Source organism: Erythrolamprus reginae, chromosome 6 (assembly GCF_031021105.1).
Source record: "Erythrolamprus reginae isolate rEryReg1 chromosome 6, rEryReg1.hap1, whole genome shotgun sequence".
Taxonomy (NCBI): Eukaryota; Metazoa; Chordata; class Lepidosauria; order Squamata; family Dipsadidae; genus Erythrolamprus; species Erythrolamprus reginae.
The window spans coordinates 72,920,368-72,933,629 of NC_091955.1; the positions used below are offsets into that span (position 1 = coordinate 72,920,368).

Here is a 13,262-nt window from a genome sequence, read left to right on the forward strand (position 1 = left end):
CCACAATTGAGTCCCAATTTTCTGTTGCTAAGCAAGACAGTTAGAAACATAGAAACATAGAAGACTGGTGGCAGAAAAAGACCTCATGGTCCATCTAGTCTGCCCTTATACTATTTCCTGTATTTTATCTTACAATGGATATATGTTTATCCCAGGCATGTTTAAATTCAGTTACTGTGGATTTACCAACCACGTCTGCCGGAAGTTTGTTCCAAGGATCTACTACTCTTTCAGTAAAATAATATTTTCTCATGTTGCCTTTGATCATTCCCCCAACTAACTTCAGATTGTGTCCCCTTGTTCTTGTGTTCACTTTCCTATTAAAAACACTTCCCTCCTGAGTTGTACAGTTAGTTTTGCTCCAGTTTATGACCTTTTTGCCACAGTTATTAAGTGAATCACTGCAATTAAGTCAGTAACACAGTTTAGTGGATCTGGCTTTCCCATTGACTTTCCTTGTCAGAAAGGTTCAAAAGGTTATCAAATGACCCTGGGACATGGTAATCATCATCATATGAACCAATTGCCAAAGCGTCCAAATTTTGATCACATGATCCTGGGGATGTTCAAAGGTCGTAACTCTGAAAAATGGCATAGTCTTTCCCCCCCCAGTAATTTCAAATGGTCACTAAATGAATGGTTGTAAGTTGAGAATTACCTACATCTTTTTCTCTTTTTTATTTTGTCTATTATTTTTACTTTTCTTTTACTTTTTATATTTTCTTTAGTTTGCCTTAGGTTTTTTTAATCTTTGTATTTGTAAACTTTAATACAATTATTCTTAAAAAAAAAATAGAATTTGTGTGGTAATACCTGAGAAAATATTATTTTACTGAAAGAGTAGTAGATCCTTGGAACAAACTTCCAGCAGACGTGGTTGGTAAATCCACAGTAACTGAATTTAAACATGCCTGGAATCAAACAGCTCTATATAATGAAATACATAACTGGCCCTAATTTCCATCGGGCTGAACTAAGGTGCAATTCAAAAGTTCAGAAGATAATTTTTAAAAAATTCAGAAAACTACTCTGTGTCCAACATAAGGTCTGGAAAAAATTGAAGGATGCCAATAAGATATTAATGAAAATAAAGATTCTGTTCTAATAATTCATTTTCCTCTCGACATAATTGTTATTTTAAGCATTATAAGATGTTTTAAAAGTTTAATTTCCCAAACATTATTTTTTTTCTTTATTATTTCAAGATTTAATAACATCATCTGCAAATGTAATGATGACTAAAATAGAGAAAACAGTCACTTTCTAAATATTGGAATATCTGAAGAGTCAGGAACATCTTGTAGCGGAATACAGTATGTATGATTGGAATTTGGAATTTTAGCTATACTTTAAATCTGTTGATTCACAAAATTAAAATACATTGAATGATTATCAGAATTCAATAGGATGCAATACTATTTAAGTACAGAAATACATAAACTAGTATTATCTTGTTTATGTCCTATAACAGTGATGGTGAACCTTTTTCCCCTCGGGTGTCGAAAGTGCATGTGCATGCACTATTGCACATGCACGAGTGCCCACACCCATAATTCAATGTCTGGGAAGGGCAAAAACAGCTTCCCCTGCCTCCCAGAGGCCCTCTGGAGGCCAGAAACTTCTTGTGGGCCCATTAGGCTCGTATTCCACCCGCCTCAGGCTCCAAAGGCTTCCCTGGAGTTGGGGGAGGGTAAAAACACATACCCACTGCTCTCTGGAAGCCAAAAGCTCCCTCCAAGAGCCTCTGTGCAAACCAAAAATCAGCTTGTCAGCATACATATGCATGTTGGAGCTACACTAGGGCAACGGCTTGCGTGCCAGCAGATATGGCTGTACAGTATGTGCCACCCGAGACATAGGTTCGCCATCACTGTCCTGTAACATTTTTAGACTACAGTAGTCCCTCGCTATACCGCGCTTCACCTACTGCGGCTTCACTTCATCGCGGGTTTCTGAGGAAGTCGATCGGCAGATTTAAACAGCCTGCCGAACTCGATCGGCAGGTTTTTTAAAAAAAAAATATATCTAAAATTGTAAAAACTGTATTTAAATACTGTATCTAAAATAAATACTGTGTGGGAAGGGTTTATAAACACTTAAAACAATGAAAACTTACCAAACAATTACAATATAAATACTTAAATAAGTACTATCAGTCGATAAATTCCCCATCGCGGATTTCACCTATCGCGGCCAGGTCTGGAACGTAACACCAGCGATAGGTGAGGGACTACTGTATTGACCAGACCTGATAGGCTTTTTATTTTTCCAAACTACAGATAGCCATTGATTAACTTTGATAGTTTGCAGATTATAATTTAATGACTGTGTAAAGAGTTTCTTGTCTAAAACAATTATTTTACTGGTCTTATTGTAAACCGTTTGAAGAAAACAAGTAACCAGAATCTATATGAAGACCTGTAAAGATTTTCCATTATTGACTATCAAAGGACATAATGGTTTAAATATTACAGCTTGATAACATTTTCAATTGTATATATGGTGATTCAAACACAACAAATGTATCGTGCTTCTAAGATTTTTTTCCTGCCATTTCCAAGAATTTCCCATAAATATTCAAAGCTGACTTTTGTAACATACTCAGGAATATAATGATGTACAGTATCCCAAACCTGGTCTTTCAGATAGAGAATCCATGTTACAAAGAAATTGCATTCTAAATAAATAAGTAAATAACCCATAATTTTAGATACAGGATCTGTATTGTTTCAAAAATTAGCCCTTACATAGGAATGATTTTTCTTCATGTATCATATAACTATGATTTTTACTGAACCACAAAGAAAAATAACATCTACTGTAATAAGATAAAGATATATATCATTTCATCATTCAAGTCCCTTAAACCTTCTAGAGAAAGACGGTTAGTTTAATAAATCTTTGCTAGTGTTATGTTTGGTGTGTATCTCTTATCCAGGTTTTTTACATGATTTCTAAAGGGTTACTTGATATGAATCAACAAGAACATTTTTTTTTAAATAGGCCGTTGCTCTAGCAACCAAGCAAGGCTGTTTGGACTACTCCCGTCACAATGACCTACTTTAGAGATCATGCTACAACAGTTTCATAACTTGAATTTCAAGTTCATCACCACAGTGTTTTGACGAATTCAGGCTGCACTTCTAAAGAAAAGCAGACTGTTAGAAAGTAAATACAAGTTACTAAACCAGTCTACAGTATTTCATACAACTGCATCTTTAAAGCTTAACCAATTTAAATGCCAAAATAATACAGATGAAATGAATTATTGTACTACTGATAGAAATGTATTATGAAGCTTTTTCATTCATTGTTCCTCCATTCCCACTAACATGTAATCAAAATAAATATACAGTGTTCCCTCGATTTTTGCGGGTTCGAACTTCGCGAATAGCCTATACCACGGTTTTTAAAAAAATATTAATTAAAAAATACTTCGTGGGTTTTTTTCTATACCACGGTTTTTCCTGCCCAATGACATCATACATCATCGCCAAACTAATAATTTTTGCAAATAAATAACAAAAAAAAAAATTATTCTTAATAAATAATTATGTTTATAAATATCAGGATTACTAAGTGTCTTATTCAATGGTGAGTACCAGTAATAATGGTGAGTAAATGGTTGTTAAGGGAATGGGAAAGGGTAATTGAGGGGTTTAAAGTGTTAAGGGAAGGCTTGTGATACTGTCCATAGCCAAAAATGGTGTATTTACTTCCGCATCTCTACTTCGCGGAAATTCGACTTTCGCGGGAAGTCTCGGAACGCATCCCCCGTGAAAATTGAGGGAACACTGTAGTTCTAATATCTACCGACAAAGATATAAGATGTCTATGACATCTTATATCTTACATCTTGTATCTTCATACAATTGTAGCTAAACCTGGTTAACATCAGAACATCTACCCAGGCATCCCTTTAAAAACAAAACCTTCTCAAAGCTAGAAAAGGTCATGGATCCCTAAATAACTTTTCTCTGTCACAATTCTGCTCTGTCAACTTAACATAGGTCTGGATAATATTTTAAGCCCAAGAGATTTACCATGTGCTGGTATAGACCATCAGAAATACACATATTCGGCTAGCTAAAATACATTGTGGAAAGAAAAATCTGGCTCTTTTTACAGAGCAAAAATGGGAACCACTAAACTTTCACCACAATTACCAATGACAAGTGCAGCTATGTTCACTTGTTTTACTGCCCTTTGGAGGCTAAATATCAAGGCGTTTCAAAGATCACAATAGGGATATCTATGGATTAAATGTTAGACTTACATTTACTGCAATACGTCAAGATGCAATAAAACCATTGTCTTTTTTTATTGGAGGAAAGTGCAGGAGGTAGAAAGGTTTGTTCCAAAGCAAAATTCTTAGGGCTGTTTATGAATTATTAAAGACTGATTCTTAAAATTAATTAAGTTGCAATATAACTTTTAATTATGAAAATATGGGCAAGAAAAATATACACCATATACATAAAACTTATTTTCAAATAATTGAATAAAATGTTAATTTCCTCTCAGTTGCATCAATCTTAGCAAGAGTAAGTGTACTGTGTATAAATAACCTAAATTAAAATTGTACCTTACCCATGTTTGTATTGTTCCAATCTTGCTCTTGAAAGGCCATGTTTCACCTACATAGTGTTTTTAAATCAGCAGCACAATCAAAGCAATACTACATTTTTTTTCTTTGTCACAATACTTTAAATTTAGGGAACTCAACTTCTCCACAGAAAGCACTTTTTAATTATAACATGGAATTTGATTGGGCAAGTATTATAAATATTTGTTACCAGTGTAATTTATTTTACAAGCTGTGCCAGGCAAAACAAAATCCCCATTACTGAATAAAGGGCATTTTTTTTAATAAAAAAACACCTACCTTTTAATTAAAAGAATATAAACAAAAATTTCCTTAAAATGTATTAATAACATTTCACAAATAAATTGATTTGCAGCATAATTTCTCTAATTTAATATAGACCTATTTTGAGGGAAACATTTCATCTAGTAACAGAATCAGCAACTATTAGGCAAACCATTCTCCATATTTTGTTTTTCATTATTAACATTTAAGATTTATGCATTTGTGTCTGGACTTTAGAAAATAGAGAATTGAGAGAAGAAGATACTAATGGCAAATAACTATCTCAACTTTTCCTGAATGTTGGTGTCAAAGTCCCTCAGGAAGTTACTTTGTCCATAAGTTCCATCCTGTACGTGTTTCTCAAGATAAAATTTTCATTTTTGACATTCTGAAAATGAATACCCTATTCTTAATTCTACACATACAGAGATTAAAACAGATACAAATTCATTTATCACTTCTAGGCAAACTGAGGTCACAATGCACATGTAGTGTTGAATGTAAGTTTGTGCCCCCTGAAGGATTCTATCACAATTGTGAAAATAGATTACAATTTCCCACTTACTTTTTGGGGGTGATTCATACAACTTGCAGTTTCAGGGCCTCATACAATTATCCCAAGGTCACTTAAAAGCCATAATTCTTCTCACCATTTTAAAATGGGACCCAAACTCCTAAAATATAATTACCGCATTTTTCGGAGTATAAGACGTACCATCTATCTTTTCCACCCCTAAAAAAGGGTGGAAATATCTGTGCATCTTATGCACCGGATATAGCCATTTTTGGCCTCCAGAAGCCCCATCTCATCTCCCATTTTGAAAAAAAAAAAAAAAGGGGGTGCACAGAGGGTTTGAGAGGCTTGAGAGTGCTCCTAGGGGCCGGGGGAAGGCAAAAACACCACAGTTTTTGCATAAAAAGGGGATTTTGTTTGGAAAAATGGTGTTTTTGCCTACCCCAAGCCCCCAAAAGCACTTCGCAGGCCTCCCAAATCCTCTGCACATCCTATTTTTGTAAAAAAAAAAAAAGAAATGGGGAAATTTTTGCAAAAATTGGGGCATTTTTGCCTTCCCCCAGCCCCTAGGAGACTCTACAGGCTTCCCAAACACTCTGGTAAAAAAATGGGTCAATTTTTACTAAAAACGGTGTGCAGATGGTTTGGGAGCCTGCGGGAAGGCAAAAATGCCCCAATTTTTCTGAAAAACAGGGCGTACAAAGGGTTTGGGAGGCTTGCAGAGGTGCTCCTGGGGGCCGGGGAGGACAAACGTTTTTTTCTTACTTACCTTTTTGAATATTGTGTCTTACACACCATTGCAACATAGTCAAGAAAATATGGTAGTTTTACTTGTGAAATACTACTATTTTGGTTACAGAAAATAACTAGTTTTACCAGTTTACACAAATTTCTGCCTTGTATTTAATTTCATGGGCAAGTTGCTTGTTTTTGTGACTAGCTAGACCCACATGGCAACTATTTCTTCAAATTCTGAAATCTATGGGACTTGCTTTATAATAATAAGATAAAATACTTTATGGATATTTTATTTATTTATTCATTCATTAATTCAATAATTCATTCATTAATTTATTAGACTTCTATGCAGCCCTTCTCAACCAACACAGGACAGCGTATAATAAATACAATACAATGTAAGGAATCTAATTTCAAAATACTACAAAACTAAAACAATTCTATAAACCCCATCTATCCCAACACAATCATACACATTCATTCATCCAATCCAGTCACTCACAGCATCAGCAGTAGCCAATCTCAATGCCCATGCCCGCCGGCAGAGATAGGTCTTCAAAACTTTGCGAAAGATCAGGAGGAAGGGGGTGGTATGTATCTCCGGAGGGAGGTCGTTCCAAAGAGCCAGGACCGCCACAGAGAAGGCTCTTTCCCTAGGTTTCCCCAGGCAACATTGTCTGGCTGACGGGACCTGGAGAAGGCAGATTCTGTGAGACCTAACCGGCCGCTGGGATGCATGATGCATTTATTGTACCTGAGGAACTCTCTATTTTTACATCAAAATAGAACATACATAGAACAATTTACATACATTTAGTTTTTAGTAAATTACAAAAAAGTCATAAAAACATTAACTGAACTTATAACATAGATTTCAAGAAGGCAACTTGTTGCACATTTGTTTTTCTTAATTTGTTAAAGAAATAAGGCACATTCAGAAAAAATGAGTCACACAGTAAAACTTCTGAATAAAAAACTAAGTTTTCACAATATGAATATCACCGCCTATGCTACAGGAAAATAATGAAGAGAAAAGAGGTCAATGATTGCTATATGTCACAGCAGGCTAACAATTATGCACAGCATGTCAGTAGGTCAGTTGTCAGAATTCATTCATAAGTTTAATATGAATTTTGCACACACCTTACCACATCACAAACTAGTGTTTCCAGTATACCTCACTAACATTTAAATATGTTAAAGGGTTAAATAAAGTTCAGGAGGGAAGTGTTTTTAATAGGAAAGTGAACACAAGAACAAGGGTGCACAATCTGAGGTTAGTTGGAGGAAAGATCAGAAGCAACATGAGAAAATATTATTTTACTGAAAAAGTATTACTGATAGATATTTGGAACTAACTTCCAGCAAACGTAGTTGGCAAATCCACAGTAACTGAATTTAAACATGCCTGGGATAAACATATACCGTATCCATCTTAAGATAAAATACAGGATATAGTACAGTGGTACCTCAAGATACGAACCCCTCGTCTTACGAACAACTCAAGATACGAACCCGGGGTTCAGAAAAAATTTGCCTCTTCTTACGAACTTTTTTCGTGATACGAACGCCAAACCCGAACTTCCGGGCTTGGCGTTCGGAGGCTGCTGGGAAGCCCCCCAGCCCGGCTGTCACCTTTTAAAACAGCCACGCGGCTTTCCAGCAGCCTCCGAACGCCAAACCCGGAAGTTCGGGTTTGGCGTTCGTATCACGAAAAAAGTTTGTAAGAAGAGGCAAATTTTTTCTGAACCGTTCGGAGGCTGCTGGGAAGCCGCGCGGCTGTTTTAAAAGGTGACAGCCGGGCGGCGGGGCTTTCCAGCAGCCTCCGAATGCCAAACGCGGAAGTTTGGGTTTGGCGTTCGGCTTCGGGAGACGGCTGTGACCTTTTAAAACAGCCGCGCGGCTTCCCAGCCGTCTCCTGAAGCCAAACGCCAAACCCAAACTTCCGCGTTTGGCTTTCGGAGGCTGCTGGAAAGCCCCCCAGCCTGGCTGTGACCTTTTAAAACAGCCGCGCGGCTTCCCAGCAGCCTCCGAACGGTTCAGGAAAAATTTGCCTCTTCTTACGAACTTTTTTCGTGATACGAACGCCAAACCCGAACTTCCAGGTTTGGCGTTTGGAGGCTGCTGGAAAGCCGCGCGGCTGTTTTAAAAGGTCACAGCCGGGCGGCAGCGATTTTTTGCGGGTGTTTTTTTTGTTGCACGGATTAATTGACTTTACATTGTTTCCTATGGGAAACAATGTTTCGTCTTTCGAACCTTTCGTCTTACGAACCTCCCCCTGGAACCAATTAGGTTCGTAAGACGTGGTATGACTGTATAAGGGCAGACTAGATGGACCATGAGGTCTTTTTCTCTGCCATCAATCTTCTATGTTTCTATGTTTCTATGTTTCATCAAGCCCATAATTTTTCTGTACATTCTAAGCATTTCCTGTTCATGTACTTCTTTCTCAATTTCAACAGCCTATGGTAGTGCGCAGAAGGAAAGTAAGATACAATTCTTGCTAACCTGTGAATGACTATTGAATGACCTATGAAAGCAACCCATTGATACATGCTCAATCTCTTTCTATTGGTCTCCCGAATAGTGAGAGGTCTAACAAACCCAGGCAATTCCATCCACAACTTACTGTAACTTACAAACCAGGAACTTTATATGCATATAATGCTATAATGAATCAACTGCTGAGAATCAAATTACAGCAATCAAGCATAATTTATTAGCATGCTTACTTGTGTCTATAAAAATCAGAATCCTTGGAGGACTATATTTCAAATAAATGACATTTAATTGCTTAACACTGGATTTACAAAGGCCTGAAAAAAATCTGGATTCTACAACCAAGCAACTACTATTAATCACACAAGAAACTGCACGATGCATATTATGGAAAATAGCCTTGTTTTTCATTTTTCTTGCCTAGTGGCTACTACTTCTGTTGCCATTATAAAATAGTGCTACAACCTTGATTATGTGGATAGGTCAAAACAAAGACAAACAGAAAATTGTTTTCAGACTTTTAAAAAAATTGTATCCTAAAAACACTGAGCCTTAATAAATATTTGAAAATGATTTTATGCCTTGATCCTTGATTTACAATGTTAAAATATTATACTGAAACTGTATTAATTATACCCATATCAGTTACACCTCAAAAGGTGCCTTGCACTGTTTGGCAAAATTATCTGAGAATGGCTTCCTCCAATAACACTTTCCTGAGATTGGTAAGGATTAAACCTCTACATGCAAAATAGATGTTCTACTCAGCGAAGGACTGCCATCTTCGGTGCTACCAGTGTACCCTCTCTGAAGCCATTGCAGGTGCACCTGTCGGCGTGCGCCCATCGGTGCAGGATTTGGCTTCTGCGCATGCGCAGCAAGCAAAATCTTCTGTGAAGACACTCACACAAGCAAAATTTCTATGATTTTTGCTGATATTTTTGCTTCCATGCATGCACAGAAGCAAAACATTGGCAAAAATCACCAAAATCTCGCTTGCACGAGTGTCTTCAAACAAGATTTTGCTTGCTGCGTAGGCATAGAAGCTAAATCTTGCACGTGGACACATATGCTCATATCAGTGACATGCAGCTGCGTCCGTATCCCGAAAATCACTACCGGAGCGTAGCACCTGACCATTCCAGCAACAGTCCATCACTGGTTCTACTGTTGAACAATAACCGCATTCTACACTTCCGCTATGGCTGAGGATCTGTTTTCCATACCCCTAAGAGAGTATAAAGTTTATACCCACCATGCTAAATTGAATCCATATTTTTTAAAAGTAAGAAACAGAACCAAATAGCTAAAAATAAAGAATTTAGCAGCATCTTTTCCAACTAACAAATGATTTTGAAAGGCATGAAGCTTTCACCTCATCTAATTTTGATGTAGCCCACAAAGGTTTATATTTCTACTAGGAGCTGGATACCCGTTCTTCGCTATGAAACTATGTGATCAGGCTTGATAAATTGAGTTAAAGCTTGAAAATTAATGAGTAGTTATAATCATTAGATCAGGATTGATACGTTGACACTTAAAGCTGGAAAATTTATGTAGAATATGTAACTCCTTAGCACTAGAGTATAAGGCAACTAACAGTTGGAACAGAATTCTTTTCAGGAGGGGAGGGGGACTAGAATGTCTAAACTCCTTAGCATCAGAGCATATTACTATAATACTGTATAAAAATGCTAATGTTCTGATGGTCATTTCGAAAAATCTTTTCTTAGCGAGCACCTAGAAGCCAAGAGGAACTTACGTGCCAAGTTTCAAGTTTATAGGCTTTACAGTTATGGAGATTCTGTGATGAGTGAGTGGTATTTGACTTTTATATATTAATACACTTCCTGCTAAACACTATATTCAAACAGGTATATCCAACCTACTACTCTTAACTTGAGAATTTGGGGCAGATCTTTCCCAAATTCTATGAACTCAGTACTGGTTATGAAACATCCAATTGAAATGCAAGTGTGGGCATAGCAACAAGAGGGTTTGCATGTCATTTTTTCTTTGCTGACAGCACAGGGAAGAGCTGGAAAAGATCCAATTAGGAAAATTACAGGGCACTGCAAGCAAAAGCAGGGATGGCAGCGTGGCCCGTTATATATAAAACCAAGCAACAAAACGTGCAAAGGAAAACAATGTGGAAATCAAGACACACACACACAAAAAATAATACTTCCTGAGGCCTTGGCATAGGTTACCCGCTCTACTGTCTCCAGGAGTGTTACTACAAGCATCTATTTCAGATCAGCTAAATAGAACAGGATTTGACAGAGCCATTCCCAAAACGTTTTCACACATTGCCAACACAAACTACCTAATAATATCAACAACTCACTATGAACCTTCCAAGCCTCTCTTTCCCCCCATGTTATAAGGGGGGGGGGGGAAGGAAAGGCAGCACCTTATTTTGCACCTTATGTAACCTTTCATGCCTTCCCTAGGAAAGAAGGGATGTATTCAATTGGATTAGATTGCTGAGTTGTGGGTTTTAGCTGGGGTTACTGTTTTAATTTGTATTTGACTTCTTTTTATTGCTCACTGTACTTTTTTATATTACAGTATTTGTAAACTGCCCTTCAGGATTGGGCAGCATAGAAGTCAGATAGATGATAAAGATAGATAGATAAATAGATAGATAGAGATTGAGAGATAGACAGATAGAGATAGACAGACAGATAAATAAATTTATCGAGCCCGTTTCACCGAAAACAGTCGGGAGAGATCGCCTTCCTTCCCTCAGGAACGTTGAGACGTCAGAAACGACTCCTGAGGAGGCCGCGGAGAAGCGAGGTTGTGTAACCAGGCGCCGGTGCGCATGCGCCACCGACTCCGTTTTTTCTCTTTTTTTAATATTTTTTTTAATGGGGAAAGGGAGGGAGGGGGTTTGAAAAGCGACCCCCTCCATCCAAGGAGCCGTTGACATTGCCACCGCCTTTTGCCTCCCATCATGCCCGCTCACCTCCACCGGTTGATGCCCACGTTGGAGGACCCCGCGAACCAGGGGTCCAGGATGTAGACGCAGCGCACCGTGTCGGCCCCCTCGATGACTTCCCTCAGCGCCGGGTTGTCGTGGAGCCGGAGCCCCTTGCGGAACCAGTGCACCGAGTTCACCCCCATCGCCGACAGTGGGACGGAGTCGCCGGGGTTGGATAGAGGAGCGGTCGGTCGGTCGGCTGAAAAGAACGACGGGGCTGTTCAGGAACGAGTGCAGTCGGCTTCAGGGCTCATGCCGGGCGAGATCCCGCTATTTTTAAAAGCTCCGCTCGAGGAGGCGAAGGCGGAAGAGTCGCCTCTCTTTAAGCCCTGGTGGAGGCAGCGGCTGCGGCCGTGGAAGCAGCGGCTTCGGTGGAGATGGCCGCCAACGGGAGACGCATCACCCCCTTTTTTTCCCCTTCGCACGCTCACTCACGGCTGGGGAAGGAGCCCCAGAGCGTTCCGTAAACGCGGCGGCAAACAGAGAAAGGGAGCGGCTCGGTAGCCTGGCTTCTTCTTCTCCTCCTCCTTCTTCCTTCTCGGTCTTTCCACCGTCAAAGCGCCGCCTCGCCTCACAAGCGTGAACACCACCCCGTCCTCTGTTTCTCCTCGTTGCTCGCCCTGTGACTCTAGGCAGCTCCGCAGAATGACGAAGGGAGCCGAGCCCCGCCCTCTCCCTCCTCATTGGCCCACGGGTCCACGTGATCGTCGCCGCCTCACGTTTCTCAAATGTGTTTCTTTGGGTCCGGCACGAGGAGGGGGGGGGACGTGAGGCGGCGCGCGTGCCCGGGTTATGCAAGACGCGGCGCCCCCCCCCCCAAAAAAAGGCGCGGGAGCGAGGTTGGCCGGCCTTTTCGAAGGAAACAAAGCGCGTGCTCGGCTTACAATCCTAGCTTTAGAAAGCTTAGAACCCTGTACAAGTGCACTAGAGTGCCTTCCGTCCCCTGTCCTATTGCTCTCCTATATCTCATTCCTTTCTTCTATTCCTATATCTCTTCTTCTATTCTTTCATTGATATGTTCTATTACTATACCTTCTTTTCTATTATTTTTTAAATATATTTTACTATGAGTATCTCCTCTATAACCTTCATCATGTATTTTACTATATGTTTGTAGATATATACCCACTAAAATCCTCATTGTGTATTGGACAAAATAAATAAATAAATAAAAAATGTTTCTCTTTTAATAGTATCATGTATCAATATTATACCTTTGTATATCACCCATACGTACGTGACAAAACAAATAAATACATAGCCCTTTAAAAATCATCTGCCACAACATCCTTCCTCTCAACGACTACTTCAACTTCAACCACAACAATATACGAGCACACAACAGATACAAACTTAAAGTAAGCCGCTCTAAACTCAACTGCAGGAAATACGACTTTAGTAGCCGAGTAGTTGGGTGGGTGGGGGGAAAACAGTGGGGTAGCGAAAATGTAGTTCTACCCCAGAGCACCCAATTTGCACTGAAAGATGTTGAAAGAAAATGCAGGGCATCCTGCATAAGCCACACCCACAGTGTGGTAGTAAAAATTTTGGTAGCCCTTCACTGGAAGTACAGTAGTTGATTCATGGAACTCACTACCAGACTCTGTAGTATCAATACCTAACCCCAGCGGTGGGCTACGAGCCGGAACGTGAAA

At 39.2% G+C, this 13,262-nt stretch overlaps 1 protein-coding gene across 2 annotated transcripts in view; it reads right to left on the reverse strand.

The window, feature by feature from the left end:
- Window positions 1-12,316, reverse strand: part of CRY1 (cryptochrome circadian regulator 1) — a 29,192-nt gene extending 16,876 nt beyond the window's left edge. The window contains exon 1 of one of the 2 annotated variants that reach the window (XM_070756241.1): window positions 11,593-12,316. In XM_070756241.1, coding sequence (XP_070612342.1) covers window positions 11,593-11,750 — 158 coding nt within the window. In that variant the 5' untranslated portion in view covers window positions 11,751-12,316. The remainder of the gene's footprint in view (window positions 1-11,592) is intronic. The other variant, XM_070756242.1, reaches the window with a different exon arrangement.
- Between the last annotated feature and the right edge of the window lie 946 nt (window positions 12,317-13,262).